The sequence below is a fragment of the Sinocyclocheilus grahami genome, unplaced genomic scaffold, assembly GCF_001515645.1.
Source record: "Sinocyclocheilus grahami isolate Dianchi unplaced genomic scaffold, SAMN03320097.WGS_v1.1 scaffold94.1, whole genome shotgun sequence".
Lineage (NCBI taxonomy): Eukaryota > Metazoa > Chordata > Actinopteri > Cypriniformes > Cyprinidae > Sinocyclocheilus > Sinocyclocheilus grahami.
Genome location: NW_015505273.1, coordinates 991451 through 1008927, shown reverse-complemented (window position 1 = coordinate 1008927; position 17477 = coordinate 991451). Strand labels below are relative to the sequence as shown.

General features: G+C 35.3%; 1 protein-coding gene across 1 annotated transcript; it reads left to right on the top strand.

Moving 5' to 3' along the window:
- Positions 1-154: 154 nt before the first annotated feature.
- On the top strand, positions 155-15700 carry LOC107587644 (SAM pointed domain-containing Ets transcription factor-like). The gene is made up of 6 exons (XM_016275492.1): positions 155-390; positions 9327-9777; positions 11560-11757; positions 12592-12639; positions 13526-13660; positions 15349-15700. The coding sequence occupies exons 2-6, from the start codon at positions 9333-9335 to the stop codon at positions 15525-15527; spliced, it is 1005 nt and encodes a 334-aa protein (XP_016130978.1). The 5' UTR covers positions 155-390; positions 9327-9332; the 3' UTR covers positions 15528-15700.
- Positions 15701-17477: the final 1777 nt, after the last annotated feature.

Sequence of the window (17477 nt, the reverse complement as noted above, 5' to 3'; positions counted from 1 at the left end):
TGAGGGTGGGGGTTAGTGGTCCACAACAACGGACTGGCATGTCAAACGCCTTCAGGCTGGGAATGGGGCTCTGAGGCAATGTTTACACAACTTAATAAGGCCTGTGTATAAAAGTGCAACGGGAGTCAATGAAGCAGGCATTCCTTCACTAACTCTTACTTGAAGTCTTGAGCACACCCACATCAGGTGCACTCACACACGCTCTTGTCACTAGCAGTATTAGTCATTGAGGTTAGTAATGTGGCACTCCACAATTCCAGCGTGTCGCGTTCCCTGTTGAGTCTGTAGGAGGCCTAGAATTAGACCCACATTTGAGAAACAAGCAGAAACCAAAGGAAACAAGCAGAGGCCTTCCTGATCGCACCTCCAACACTGTCTTCACCTGGACAGGTAAGTCTGATTGGCTACCTCCTATCAATTCACTTTCAAGGGCAACAACTCCTGATAAGGGAAAAGCATTCTGACAAAGTTCTCAATGTTATGAACAAATATTCTTCCAGTAACGATAATAGAACATTCATTCAAAGTACTGTATTATTGTTTTATTCTCATTTATGCATTGTTTTGGTAACATTTTTCTGAAATAATTTAGTTGGACATTTGTCTATGATGGTTTAGAGAAAATTCAAAAGTAACGTTGCCATAATGTTTGCAAAAAATAAAATCCAATGTTTTTTTTCAGAGAACATACAGAAATAACGTTTTCATAACCTAATGGGAACCTCAGCACAACATTCATAGAACACATTTTTTGTTAATGCTTGAGTGCTCAAATAAGATTTGGCTACACCTAAATTGTGGATGTAATTGTTTGCAAAACTAAAATTTGTAAAACTGTGAAACAATTAAAAATGCACGTGTTGGAGCAGATCGTAAACGTAAAGCATCATTGCACACATTCGTCTTTCACTATAGTGTTAAAAAGCATCCCAGGATGCACTTCATAAAGTTGGGAAGAAGCTCAAATTTGGATAGTTTTTATTTGTGCAAAATGTTTTGGTCACTAAATCATTCCAATGCTTCTATTTGTGCTATTCCATAGTTTTTCATGAAATGAAGAAATTGGTCATAATTAAGAATGAGGGGGGTTGTCCAAACAATTGACTGGTAATGCAGTTTTTGTGCAGCAAAACACATAAATGCATTTGTAAAGATGTATATTTTAAGTTTTCTAGGCAACCAAGCAATCATATCATTGATAGAGGTCGATATGAGCTCAGATGGTTCTGAATGCACCTGTTCCCAAGCTGACACAGTTCACCTGTTGTTCACATGCGATGTGTCCTTATTTAGAAAGATAAAGGGAACATGTCTTGAAAATTACAAGGTGAAAAGGTTTTCAAATGTCATTTGGCTGGCCTCCAGAACACCACCAGCAAACCACAAATGACTGCTTTTTTCCCCTGAAGGGAAAAGTGCAAGTGACTTGTGCTCTGGCTGACGTCCGAATCCTTCAGAAGAAGAAAAGAGCTCAATTCCCAAATGATTTCCACTACGGCTAAGCACGGTGTTGTGACTAAGCTAAAGTGTTACATTGTACTGAGTGACTATACAGTAGAACTAAACTGATTATTGAGTTTTGTTGAGTTAGCTAACAGCAAATGTCAACTTTTCCTTAAAGGAATAGATCAAAAATCTCATGTTCCAGACTTGCATGACTTTGTTTAATCAAATTAGTTTTTTAAATAAAAGAGTCCATATACTAAGGATATAGTGCATGCTTTGCATTAACTGATTTTACACTATAAAAAAAATATCTTCTCATTTTTGATTTTGTATTATATTTCTTGTCATTTTTGAAGCTTAAAATCACAATTTGCTTTCATTATATGGAAAACAGCTGCTCAAATACTCTACAAAATTAGAGTTTGGGATGACACAAGCAAATGAATAAGTGAGCTATTCTTTTAAAAATGGCTTATTTGATTTCAGTCTTTTGGTCACAGTTTCAAATGATGTCAAATGAGATTGACAAGTAGATAACCTAATTGAAGACGTCTGAGAAAACCTGGCACAGGTACATCACACCTGCTCTGGAGGTCGAGGAAGTAGAACAAACACGTTAGCAGAGGAGAATAAATATGATGTTGAGTAATGACGAAATCCCCTGTACGAATTCACTTGAGCTTAAATCTCCCAGAATGAATCAGAGATACTTATCGAAGGTGGCTGTCAGCGGTTGAGTGACTCAATATGGCACTTTACATATTACCATGCTATGCCAGTTTTTGTTCAAACAGCTGGGTGGGTTGTGTTTGTGTGTAAAGAAATTACGGCAAAATTCTACATTTTAAAAAGTCTTATAAGATAGACGATGGCCTTATAATGTCACAGATCAATGCAACAAATTTGCATTTTCATTTAAAATCAGTGAAAGACGAGCTATAGAACCTCTGATCTTTAAAAGCGCAATCTCCTTACTATTGTGGGCCAATCATTTCGATCATTTATGAAAAAGTTTGCTCTTTAATGAAACATTCAAATGTATATTTACACATGAAATATATTATTTGAATTATATTTTGGGTATTAATGAAGCCCCCAAAATACTTTATACACTTAAAACACACTTTAAAATGTCAGATGTCTTAATTGGTTTTGACATTAGGGCTTTTCACACATTAAATAGTTAACCCTGGGTCATTCTAAACCCAGGTAAACATAATCCTAGGTTATCTTGTTTCACTGCTCATAATTTAACGTTTTTATTTGCACATTTGCGTTGTCAGTGTCACTGACTGGATGAACACAGCACGCAACCTGTTTACAGTTTTGTTTGTCTAGAACAGTGAATCTCAACCTTTTGGACCCCAGTACAATTCAGAACCATCCTCAAGGACCCCCAGAACAAAATTGACTCATCTATGTATCATTTGTGTGTCTTTGTGAGGACCAAATGCAGTCAAGTATAATTCAAGTTAGCTGACTTGTCCAGTATTTGGCCATATCATCAGCTATATTGGATTTTTCTTTCATGGGAACATGTCATGTCAAAATATACAAAATTTATACAAAAATTCATACTTTATATGGACCCCCTGGTCTTACGTCAAGGACCACTAGGGGTCCACGGACCCCTGGTTGAGAAACACTGGTCTAGAGGACCATAAAGTATGGTCCATACTTACTGTATACTATATATTACTGTATGCTGTTTCAGGAATGACAAACGCGCTCAAAAAATTACGCAAGTGAATCCGTGAGTCATTGCTATGATTGACAGAGATAACTGTAGCAACGGACGGAAAGAACTATCTGACAAGCCGATAAATAAGCCTGTGGACTAAGTGATTTAGACTAAATTCAGAGGTGCAAAACTACACCAGCAAGTCTGTATTGGCTGAAAGTATTTAGCAGCTTCTAAAGTTAAAGATAAAACTTAAAAAATGCAATTTTTAAATTAAATCTAATATTTCAAAATATTTAATGCATTATTATTTAATTGTTATACCATTAATAATTAACTTATTTAATTTGTAGTTAACTCATTAAGTATTTAAATAATTAACCCTTCTAGGCTTGGTGTTTGGCTAAATTATTTATTTATTTTTTAAATGCATGAGACTTTGTGACTTCCTGCACTTGCTATACTTTATACTTCAGAACAGGTAATAAATGTGTTACAATAGTCATTTTATAATAAATCCAAAAGCAAGACGTGAAAAAAAGGAAGTTGAAATGGCAACTGAGCTAATGAGTGATCCTTTGCTGCCATCTACTGGTTATAATGCTAATTTCATGTCATTTTCATCTTAAAAAGTCTTTATTTTCCATCTTCATGAATGAAAAGTGAATCTTTAAAGTGAATTTTACTGCACAACTGTAACCAATCTCACTCCAGCCAGACAACCAAAGTTAGCAACCCTGTGTGCATATTCAATTAATGGCTTTGAAGGTCAGTTATCGATTATCAAGAATACCATTATGATGTCGTTTACGAGATAGCATTGCTAGCTAACTAATGTTAACTTAAATAGTTACGATAGTGGTTAGTTGTAAGCATTTAAATGTACAATTGCATGTTTAGGTACTCTCCTGGGATTACAGACTCAGCATATAAAATGATATGCTCTTAAATAACATGAAACTGTATGTTAATTCCGGTTTTACGGTCATTCACGGTGTTGTATTTATTTTGTTTCTCAGTTTCTGAACAGAATGAGGCTGGAGAGGTTTATGAGCATCTCAAGAGTCTCTACATATATTGCCGACTGTACTATACATTTTTTCCTGAATGGACTTTTCGGACGATGAAGATAAGAAAAATAAAGTGTACATAAAGGGTAGCTGCAGGTCGGAGTAATGGGCGTGGCAAAAGGTGGCAAGCCGAAAGATGAACCCAAACCCTAACCAACTAGAAAGACCTGTATTCACACACCTTACCTTTCACCATGCCCACTGCTCCAGCCTGCAGTTATCCCAATTTGCAAGATCAGGTTAACAAAGTCCCGCTAACTGTCCTAACCCCAGTTCTAGAGCTTTTCACACTGCACTTAAATCTGGGTCATCGTCATTTAAACCTCGCGTTTAACCCCGGCTAAAAAGGACTTCCGAGATGTCTATACAGGGAAAACTTGATCGTGCAGTCGGCGGTATGTAATATGAGAATGCCCAATGCTAAATGTGACACTGATACCGCAAATATGCAAATAAGAAGGTTAACCTGGGGTTTAGTAGTGTACAGTGTGAAATATCATCTTATGAATACCCAGCATTAATTGTTGACCCAGGGTTAAAGAGCAGTGTGAATCGTGAGTCACGACAAGGGTTTGACATGGCCCAGGGTTAACTATTTCAGGTGCCTGCCCTTACGAAAATTAACCATGGTTTTATTATAGTAAAAGTTTTTTTTTTTTTTGATGGTTTGCTTACCATAACCACAGTTATGCTCAGTCTGAAAAACCATATTTTGTTATCTAATTATATGCAGTCTGTTTTAAGTGTGCTATATAAGACTCTAAATACGTTTTGGGGCCTCTTTACGTGGATATAAGCATATGTAGCAAGCATTTTGACCTTGGAGAATGTTTTTTATTGGTTTTGTTGATGATTTTTAAGAATCAGCCAGTCGTTGTGCGACACATCACTGGAGCCCAGTCATATGGTGCAGGGGGAGCCACCGCACTAATTGCTTGTAATGATTGCCAAATCTTTTATGTCCTTATGATGTGTACAAGCTGAGTATTGCTCAGTTGTTGTTGAAACCCTGCAGTCGACGGAGAATTTCGTCCAGTAAGAGACGTTTGCTGTGAGCACGGCATGTGCACACTGATACACAACCTAATAGACTCATTGAGCGATGAGACTCGTTATTAATAGGTAACGTTTTGCTATTGAACTGAGCTGTGCTGGTTGCTATGGTGGGACAGATTCCAACACATAGTAAACATATAAAGAATAGAGAAACTAGAAAATTAGAAGAACTAGAAGAAAATAAAGCCTGTTTTGGTACTGTATTTAATTAATAAGAAAATGATGTCACTATGCAAAAAATTTTTTATTATCTTTTATTTTCTAGCTTTTAAAAGAAGCGCACCATGCATTAATCACTATAAATAAAGCTTATTTCAGGACCTTTCTTTCTTTCTTTCTTTCTTTAATAATCAGTGACAATTATCCATTTACTTAATATAAAAATGTCACAATGCAAAAATAAATAAATAAATAAATAAAATGTAACCCCTATATCATTTTTTATTTAATTTTTTTACCTCTATTATCATTATTCTTTTCTGTGTGATATAAATTTTTTTAATAAGTGCACCACGCATAAATAAAGTGAAGCCTATTTAAGGACAACTATAGTTTTTTAATGAGAATTCAATCTTTTTCTGGATTTATTTTATTTTATTTTACTTTATTTTATTAATCATTTTAATAACTTTATTTTTTAATCACTGCAATATAATAACAAAAAATAATTATTACCTTTTATTTCATTATTATCATGTATTTTCTTTCCTTTATGCTTTTTAAAGAAGTGCACTATGCATAAATACAGCAGGAGTATAGTAATGTGACTGCTGGGAATGGCCAGTCTTGTGTCTTCTGGAGTGAGACGCTGATAAACAGTGGTTATTTAGCACTGAATGCTGCTGACCTGGCAAATGGAGCGGCTCTTAAGCCTTCCAAAATGAATTTTAGAGTATTTAACCAAACTCATTTAAGGATCAGTCACAGGCCTAATCCCGTGCCTGGGGAGCGTGTCTGCATCTCCTCACCGCTGCTTTTTCTCCCCTGGCCAGAGTCAATATGACTAAATGTGCCTGTCTAATGGGTTTATCGCGAGCTGTTGCGAGCAAGAGTGGACACTAGGTTACAGACTTGAGACTAAGCCGGCCCCACAAGCACGCTCCAGCTTTTTCCTTAGAGAAGAGAGGGAGGGGGATATGAAAGCAGCAGGCGTTTGGAGAACTTCATTTCCTTTAGGGTTTACTCCAGGCCAGCTTCAAAGACACGGTCCGGGGCCTCCATTTGTGTTTGCATACAGAGATGTGAAAGAGCGAGAGACAAATGGTTTGACCTCTGACCTTCTGCCATTCCATCACCTCATCCAACGTGACTCATGCAGCAGCAGCAGTGCAGTTTTGACACTTTTTACTACTTGAAGTCTTGACAAATGAAACGCCTTCAAATTATGCTTGTCATATGTCCTGGAATAAAGATCTGATTGAATAATATATCATCTAATTTTTCATAAAACGAACAATAAATGAGTACATAAATATACTTACTTTATAAAGACTCATTTGTTTTCAATATTTAACATGATGTTAATAATGCCAATTCTTTTTTTTCTAAAAACAAAATCAATATAAAAATTACAAGTTATTCACATGAATAGCAGATGAACTGAAAATTGAAATATAAAAATAAATTAAATGAAAAATAAATTAAATGAAAATTAATAAAAAATAAAAATAAATAATAATAACAAAAAATAATTAGAATAAAGTTTCATTTGTTAACGTTAGTTAACTACATTTGTTAACATCAACCTGCAATGAAACATACTTATATTTATTTTTCTTGCTAAAATTGCAATTAGATCTGTTAATATTATTCTGAATTCTGCATTTTTATTAATTCATGTTTAAAAAACTTGGGGGGGGGGTGATTGGAAATGAAAAAGATTAATTTTTGTGATATTAAAACTTTACAAATTTATTATAGAGGTGAATTTAAAAGGTTTGGGACGAGGGACGAGCTCAAATTATGGCAAGTGTAACATTTGAAAGCTTTTAAAAAGGAGGGAAAAGTCAACTGAGAGACACAATAAAAGGTTTAAGCCATAATAATCCATCCTTTAAAACTTGAATGATTGTTTTGTTTTTATACCTCTTTTCCTCTACTATTGCTGGGTGTGGAGCAATCTCACCATTTTATGAATGACGGCAGTGGTGTGTTCAAACAAATGGAGGTTGTCTGAGAACATGTGGTAGATGGTGAATGTCCTGTAGACATACGCTCAAATGACAACAGATTACTGACAAATGCGTCTTACTCTCCATCTGTGCCGTGAACTTTCAATCAAACGATTATGGACGCATATTTACTTATGAAGAGAGGAGGCTGCCCAACATATACCCTCACAGGATCTATATATGAAACTTTTATGGCAATCAATAAAACATGAAATCCAAAACAGTGCAAAGAGGAAAATGCCAATGCAGGATGATCCAGAAATCAGAGCTGTGGTTGCTTGCATGACCCACATTAGAGGGAAATTTTTGTAAAAAAAAAATTTAATTTACAAGCCGTTCCAAACCAGTATGACTTCTGCAAAACACAAAAGAAGAGCTTTTTAATTTTTGGGTGAATTGTCCCTTTAAACCGGAGAAAATCTTCTTTATTCATTCTTGAAAATACTTCTGAACCATCTATTTCTACTTTTACAAATGCAACTATGACATTCGAACATTTAGCATGTATGAATTACAGTTGTACTCACTTGACAGCATCTCATTGGCTGCCTGCGATGTTTTTCATGTAATGTGGAGGCCCTGAAAAGACCTTTATGTTTTATGATATTCCTTGTTTCTGTCACAGCGAATATTATACAGCTCTTTTTGCATTCCTCAGAGTAGTTTCTTAGATGCCCCTAAGACATATTTTAACATTACACAAACTTTATTCAAGGAACATCTTAAATTTTTAGGAAAGGACATTTGCATGATGGTGGAAACCTTTGCATAGGAAAGAATCACTCATATTTTAATCAGAAAATGTTAAAATATAGTTTACACCAGTGCTACTTTATGTACTATTATAGGATTCATTAATAATTTAAAGGTGGGGTAAGTGATTTCTGGTAGCCAATGTTGACATTTGAAATCACCAAAAAAAACATGCCCCTACCCCAAAAGGGTCTCGACCCTATTTTGATAGCTCCGCCCCACACATTCGTACGCAACCCAGGCAATGATTAGTTCTGTGAAACAAGCAAAACCAATGTTACACCGTGTCTACACCATACGCGAGTGGCGCGGCGCAACAAAATACAATAGAACTCATTATAATCAGTGATGCTGTCTACACTATAGATATATATACATATCTATGGTCTACACTGGATGCGGCGCGGCACGACACGATAAATCCCGGTTGTGGCTAGAAGGGATACAGCTCCGACCGGAAACAAACAATGAAATAAATTTTCTACCTATTAGATTGTGTTTTTATTAATGTCTACACCTACCCCAACCCTAAACCTACCCCTTACAATAATGAAAAAATAGTAATTATTGTTGTACAGTGTTACATAAATTTCGCTATATTGATGTGCGCATGCCCAGTAGCCGCAGCCCATTAGCCCTTCTAGCCTTAACCACAAATCCCCGACAGAAAACTGCTGCTGCATTCTATTTATGACGTATTGACAAAAATTTCAAATGATTTTGAAGCATGTTTTCCTCTTTGCGATTTGATTAAAAACTCATGCTGACACAGGAGACAGGAGACTGGGGACGGCACCTTGAAAGCAGTTCTCTAAACTGCTGCTTTGCTCCAGTGTCACCCGTCATTCTGTACAAGTGACCCATGAGTAAGTGACTCAGTCAAATCCAGTTTGCTTCCCCCATGCTGCAATGACTTTCTACATTCATTCCCATTCGTCCTGGAAGCCTTAAAAACAGAAACAGCATCACTTAGGCTCAGCGTTTTCTTTGGAATGAGTTGGTTGGCTATGGATCACCAAAATGTTCAAGAACCAGCAGTTTGCTGAATGCTCTGGTGTACAGCTGCTCTTTTACACACTGTCTAGTCATAAAACTGGAAAATATTGATGTGTATGGTTCAATAAAGTCTGTTCTCTTTAATTTCTGCAGGAGACAATGGCCAGTCCTGTCCGAATCCAGTCAGACAGCGCTGTTCTTCAGCCACCGCACTCCACAGGCTTCACTGAGAGCTCGCTGGCCCTTCTTAAGCGAGAAGATGGCTTGGAGATGGTCGACCACAAACCTCGCCTTGACGGCTCGGACAGAGGACATCCGGGAGTCTATCTGTCCTGCTTCGACATGCTGTTCACCGAGGACGCCGCCTGGCTGGTAAAGGTGTCGGATTCGTCCACACCCGCATCCGTCGGGCCCAGGCTGGAGCCGTGTCAGGAACCGGAGCAGTGTCCTGTGATCGACAGCCCCGGGCTGGGAGCCTCCCCACTATCTCCTACTCTGGAGGAACAGGTGGAGGAGCGTTCTTTAGAACAGGTGCAAAGCCTGGTAGTAGGAGAAGTTCTGAAGGACATTGAGACCGCTTGTAAACTTCTCAACATCACACCAGGTAAGATAATATTGATTTGCTGTTGGTTAATAAAGCGTCAGAAACATTCCAATAAAAAATAAAAAATACATTATAAAATGTATATTTACAAATATTAAATATTATAAAATATTATTTAAAAAATAAATTACAATTATAGTTATTAAAAATATAGAACAAATTATTACTAATTAAGAAAATAAAGATTTATTTAAATAATAAATCCAAATAATGATTATTTAAATAATATATATATATATATATATTATTTAAATGTAGAATTTAAATAATAAATTTTTTTTTAATATATACACACACACACACACACACACACACACACATATATATGGTCGCAAAATTTTACAATGTGCACAAAATCTTTGACTGGCCTTGCTTTCAAAACTTTAATTTCATGTATTTTAATGTGGTTAATGTTATTCTTAAATATTCCTTGGCTTTAAAGATGGAAGAAAAGAGTAACGCTTATGCGTTGTTCGTTAGATTCAGTTTACAGTTAGAAACAGGTGTGAACACTGAATTTAGACTAAATTAAGATTAGATTCAGACTATGATTCTATGCATGTTGCAGTAAAGCTGTTCAATAAAGCATGCAAGAAAAACATAAGGAGAGTCTGATATACAATTTTAAAAAGATGTATACTATGAATTCACATTAGAATTCACAGAATGTGATTTCATGCACATGCCAATTGATGCCAATCATGTGTTAGCGAAACAATAAAGGTCAGATATTAATAAAAAAAAGAAGAAAAAAAAAGATAAGATTATACAAAAACTGCAAAATAAGATTAGGCTAGATTTATATTAGATTAAGATTATGATAAAGAACCATATAAGCAGCTACAGTAATATATAACAAAGATATGATAAACGTCATATATTGATGCCAGATACATTCAGATAATGTATTGAGACAACATTAAAAATAAATTCAGATTTCGTTTACATTATATTCAGATTATAATTGTATGCATATGCAAATATAGCATGCATATTGACACATAGCAGAGTGAGACATGTTATCAATATATTATGGTCAAATATTTCTGAAAAATACATTCAGAATATGTTCATAAATATATCGCCTAATAGAAAAATACTTCCACATGAAATACCGTAACATCTCATTCACAGCCGCTGCAGTAAAACACAACATGCTGATATTATCATGACACTTATTCAAATGAACAACTCGCCATTCATCACTCCTGTTCAATGTGAGTGACAGACAGCTCTGAGTTATGATTGAGCCGTGCAAACAGTCATAATGAAACTGTTAGAAAAGGTCTTTGACTCCAGCAGCCCTGAAGGCAGCTGAAAGCACATAGACCAGGATCTGCCTAATCCTCCGGAGTTTCATTAATGTGCTGAGAGCTTTGTTGCACTAACTTTCCTTAAGCATATTCAAACCCCTCCCGTATAACGATGATGATCAAGCAAACATTCAAATACGTCTCGCAGATATTGTTTTGAAATATCTGTGCATCTTAAAATAGCTCAAAATTGTCAGTGGCATTTCACATTGCAACTGATTTATTGATTTGTCCGTATTTTACGAGCACGTTTATGCAATTTGTGGTATCGTGCTAAATTTATAAACTTATTAAAATAAGTCACACCACCTTACATAAACACCCATCCCCACCGTTTGCTCTTCTGAATGGCTTTCTTCTTCAGACATTTCAAAACATTTGGAGTCTGTCCAAACAGCTCTGAATCCCAACAGTGTGCTTTGTCAGAGATGGCTGGTCTGATCTGATCTGATCTGATCTGATCTTTCAGACCCGATGGAGTGGAATTGTGGGAACGTTCAGAAGTGGCTGTTATGGACGGAGCATCTCTACAGGCTCCCACAGGTGGGAAAGGCCTTCCAAGAGCTGGATGGCAAGGATTTATGCTCCATGAGCGAGGAAGACTTCCGACAGCGTTCGCCACAGTGCAGCGAAACATTACACGCCCATCTGGATATATGGAAATCAGGTGAAATACAAATAGTCTGATAAAAAGTACTTACTACAGTACATGCAAGGGACTGTTTGAATTCAGGATTGTGCAAATTTCTGAATGTAAGAATTCACTCCCTTTCATTTAATCAGTGTGTCACACGGGAAGTTGAATCAGAATTTGAATGGCAGGAAACTTACTAAAATGCAATTCAAAGCAATACAGCACAGTGTTGTTATTGTTAGCTAAAGCTAAAACTATTCAAATTCTTTTCATTAAATTGAAATAATATGTTTTATTAATATATTATATAATAAAATAAAATATCAAATTAAACTTAAACAGTTAAACTTAAACAGTTAAAGATTAGAAACCTAAACTTAAAAAAAAAATGAAAATTAGAAGTGTTTTGTCAACTAACTGAAATTGACTAAAACTGAAATAAAATAAAGCTAAATAGAAATATTTAAAAACTAAAAAACACATAAAATCAAATCATAAAAATTTAAATAAAACAAATTAAAGTCAAAATACTAATAAATACTTTTTGCTATTGAATGTTTTTGTGATTAATTTTGACTTATTCATTCTCCTATACTGTATGTACAATGCAGCTTATTTTTTAAGACCCATTCCTTTAAGTTAGGAAATACCGTGTGAAAACAACGAACATATATTATTAATGTTATGTTTACAGGTAATAAATAATGAAAAATAAATGATTTATTATTAAAAACAACTTTTACCAGCTATTTGTCCCTTTTATTTAATTCCATTCCTTTTTATTCTAATTCAAATTTTGCATCCTGTAAGCTGAATGTTTGCATGCATGTATTCATGCCGCATTTCTCTCTTTTTTTGTGCATTCAGCTGCCTGGATGAAGGAAAGATGTTCGGTTGGAGAGACCAGGATGAGAGGTACGTCACAGAAACATCACAGATGATAACCAATATACAGAAAAATACCATGGCATTACCTCAAAAATATATCACAGACAGACCACACAACTATAAAACTAAATAATTTTCATTGAAATTTATATCACACAACTTGTACAAGTATTCTGGCAATGTCATGGTACTGATGCTTACAATATTCATATACCATGTTATTTGCATGGAAATGTTATTATTGTTAACTAAAACTAAAACTATTACAAATTGTTTTCGTTTCTTGAAATAAAGCTGAAATAAAATAAAATGTAAGTAATGTTAAAAACATAAACTTATTTGTATTTCAGTCAGTTGCCAAGGCAACATTTATCATTTTTGTGTAAGTTGAAGTATTAAAATAACTAAAACAAAAACGGAAAAAGAAATGAAAAATAAAGCTAAATGGAAAAAATATAGAAAAATAGAGGGGAGGATGATGAGGAGGATGATTATAATTATATAATGTACATTACTAAAGCTTAAACTAAAAATTTTAATAATTTTATATTTAATAAAATATAAAAAATAAAGCTAGTTCAAAGTATTAATAAATACTATAATATTATATATAATACTAACACTGGTTCATGATACATGTACATGTTGATTTCTATTTTCTGAAAGTTACAGTTTCACTCCATTTGTACAGCAAACAAACTACATATCACAAAACAAAACACTCCAATTATAATCAATGAAGGGATGTGAAATGATTAACAAAACTTACAGTCCAGACAGTCTTATCAATTTTTGAGTTCGGTCACAAAGGATAGCTCTGGCTATGATTTATTTGGACTAAATTCAGTTTTTTATTATGGCGTATTACTTCAAATGTAACTATAGTGCTATACATTTGCATGTTGTCTCACAGAAGGTGAAGAGCTGTGGTCCGAAGCGGATTCGTCTTGTTCTGGTCAGCCGATCCACCTGTGGCAGTTCCTCAGAGAACTTCTGCTCAAACCTCACAGTTACGGACGCTGCATCCGCTGGCTGAATAAAGAGAAAGGTGAGGACACGACAGCTCTTCTGCAAAGTAATGGCAATAATGGATGATGATGGGTCTGTAAAAATGGGTCCGGACTTGTTTCCATGATGCTTCAAACGATGCAACTCCAAGGTATTTCCAAGAATACCATGCTGCATTCTGAAAAATAACGGTCCTTTGGTTCTGGTTCCATGAAGAACCATTAACATCCATGGAACCTTTCCAAGGTTTTTTACACTCTTAAAAATAAAGGTTCTTTATTGGCGTTGATGGTTCCATGAAGAGGGATAGTTCACCCAAAAATGAAAATTTGATGTTTATCTGCTTACCCCCAGGGCATCCAAGATGTAGGTGACTTTGTTTCTTCAGTAGAACACAAACTGAGATTTTTAACTCCAGCCATTGAAGTCTATCAGTCGTATAATGCATGGCAATGGTAACAAAATCTATGAAAGTAAAAAAAAACATGCACAGACAAATCCAAATTAAACCCTCGCGACGACACATTGATGTCCTAAGACACGAAATGATCAGTTTGTGCCAGAAACTGAACAGTATTTATATCATATTTTACCTCTAATACACCACTATGTCCAACTGCCTTGAGCGCGCGCACGGCATCCGGTGCGTGAGGTGTGTACGCTCTCTGGCGTAGTGTATGTTATTGGGTGTGTTGATATCCAGCCGAAGAGCAATCAATCATATCTTCAGGCGAGCAGGCTCAGAAGTTGGGAATACGTGGAAAGTCACCACTCCCGAATGAGTTCGCGCGAGAGAAAGTAATCTTTTAGTTTTAAGTCGGTTTGAACAATCCGGATAAGCGCAAGTAAGTACCATTTTGATTAGCCGTCGTACCTACAATGACTGTGCACTGTGTAAACAATGAGTGACGTATACACGCGAGAGATCACTTCGTTTGCATTTGAGAGATCGTAGTTTGCGCTTGCGTAAACTACCCGTACACACCTCACGCACCGGATACCGTGCGCGCACCCAAAGCAGTTGGACATAGTGATGTATTAGAGGTAAAATATGATATAAATACTGTTCGGTTTCTCGTTTAATTTCGATTTGTCTGTGCATGTTTTTTTTACTCTCATAGATTTTGTTACCATTGCTATGCATTATACGACTGATAGACTGCAACGGCTGGAGGGAAAAATCTCCGTTTGTGTTCTACTGAAGAAACAAAGTCACCTACATCTTGGATGCCCTGGGGATAAGCAGATAAACATCATTTTCATTTTTGGGTGAACTATCCCTTTAACATCCACGGAACCTTTCCATTCCCCAAAAGGTTCTTTATGGTGGAAAAATGTTATTTAGATTCTTAAAATGTTCTTCAATCTAAGAAAAATGGTTCTTTTAAGAACTGTATACAGAAAGGTTCTTTGAGGAACCAGTAATGGTTCTTCTATGGAATTTCTGCAACAACAAAAAAACCAAAAACATTTTTGTAACCTTTATTTTTTAACAATGTATAATGGGAAAATGTTCTTGAGATTATTGAAATGTTCTTCACACTAAGAAAAACATGGTTCTTTGAAATTGTGCTTCAGTGCCATTGCTGCAAACAAAAAAACCCTTTTACAAATTTTTATGAGCGTACATGTCCAAAAACATTGTAGTGCCATCCTGCTGTTTGGTGTGTTAGTAAAGTGACTTACCTAATGCCATAACAGATGTGTTTTGGATGTGTGTCTTCACAGGGATCTTCAAAATCGAAGATTCGGCTCATGTGGCGCGTCTCTGGGGTTTGAGGAAGAACCGTCCAGCTATGAACTATGACAAACTCAGCCGCTCTATTCGGCAGTACTATAAAAAGGGCATCATCCGCAAGCCAGATGTCTCACAAAGACTCGTCTACCAGTTCGTCCATCCGGTATAAGAGCGATAGTGAACTCAACCATTGAGACAAGAACTTTATGGACTGACAAGCCCTCCAACACATGTCCTGAGACTATTTCTGGGTTTTGCATGACAGTGAAACCAAGAAAGATGTAAGAAAGTTCCAAGTTTCTATGTAGACATATAATTGTGCTTAGAAATGTCTAATATGTACTTGCACTCTTTTAAAAACACTTGTGTGTCTGTTGAAACGTAGTATCAGCTTTGCACTGCTACTTTCTGTTACTTTAAAAAAAGCCTGTCAAATAAATGATGATGTTTAACAGAAGCACTAAGGTTCAAATAAGAGAGATTTAGTAGATATTCTTTGAAGTATGTTGCAGGTTCCTCGCAAGGTCTGCCTGTCAGCTAACACTCAGCGTGTGAATCCTGCCAGCGTGTCTCTGAGCAAACCTTGGTTTCCCTGCCCATGATTTGCGGTGGAATGACTCGAGTTTGAGTTAATCTCTGGCTGCCACCCAACAAATATCCCTTTTTCTGGTTTGAGATTAATTGCACTGCAAACTTTTCAAGTCTGCCCATGTGAACTTTCTCCACATTCTTCAGTAATCGGCCACCTTTGCACGCACCTCCCTGCTCACGTCACGTTTCACACGGATGCAAACGAGGAGGGCTTACCTGCGGCCTGTGGATTTTCATACACTGCATTTGTCACGTGTGTTGTAAAGGTTAATTGACAGGTTTAAGTCAGGAAGTCCGAGTTTTGAGCCTGAGGGAGGTTTGGTTTCTATTGTGGCTCTTGTATTTTTTGAAATCTCTATTGTGAAGTCTAATCTAGAAGTCACTGGAATTGTTTCGGCATTATGAAATATTATCCATACTTATACAGTTATATCAAAGCTGAGAGGTAATTTTTCATGTATATTCAGTTGTTGTTCCTCGTGCATTTTGCCTCAATTTCTTTATTAAATATTCTTTTTCATTTTTCGCTGTGTCATGGATATTTCACTCGATCTTTTACAGTTATAATTATAATTAATGTAGAATTAATAAGACCTAATTTTTTGGACATGGTATAATTTTGGTATATCTCAACGTACAGTACCATTGTTTTACAATTGAATCTATTACTGTACCACTGTATTTTTGTTGTAAAAGCATATGTGAGAACCTCATAAAAAAGGGAAATTTAAGAAAAAATTTATTTTGCAATATTTTCGACAACTCTCATGAAAGTTAATATTGCATATACATTTTTAATACCATGATGCATCCAGACCTTATACTTTTGAGTTTATGTTTGATATTTTTTGCTTTGAGATGTAAATAGAATTAAGATAAAAATTTGCATATTAATTAAATATATAATACAAATTTCATTTCATTATTTTATTCTAATAGTACTTATTTTTATTTAAATGGTTTACAATAATATTTTTATGAAAATTTTTTACTTTTGAGTTCGTTACATTTAGGATTTTTAAGATAATTAAGATAATAATTTTCGTATTAAATATTCATTATTTCAATATTTTTATTCTAATAGTACTTATTTTTATTTTATATTTTTATGAAAAATAATAGTAATTAAAAAAAAAAAGCGTATTTTTCAAAATATTACTTCTTTTTTTTTTTTTTATCTGATTTCCAGGTGAAATATGACCTATTTATAGATTATAGGACTCTATAAACAGATTAGTAAAGGACTTCTGCAATCCTGACCTCTAGTGGTGACCCAAAGTGGTCTCAGATTCACCAGTTGTTGTTTTTTTGTTTGTTTTTTTATTGTGAACTTGAATGGAACAATTATTACACTGACATGAAGAGTAAAACACATCAGTCCAGTCTAAACATACAGTATATATACATCACCTCCTCCATTCACAATCCATAACAGCTGAGCCTGAGTGAAGCTCTCAGGCTAAAAACAAGGCTACATCGTTAACAACGTATGACAAATGAAATTACCATTGATTATTAATATTGTTGC

Coding starts and splice junctions, on each gene's coding strand:
- LOC107587644 (XM_016275492.1), top strand. CDS start 9,333: ATGGCCAGTCCTGTCCGAATCCAGTCAGACAGCGCTGTTCTTCAGCCA. Junction 11,758..12,591: donor TCTGGATATATGGAAATCAG/GTGAAATACAAA, acceptor TTGTGCATTCAG/CTGCCTGGATGAAGGAAAGA. Junction 12,640..13,525: donor TGGAGAGACCAGGATGAGAG/GTACGTCACAGA, acceptor GTTGTCTCACAG/AAGGTGAAGAGCTGTGGTCC.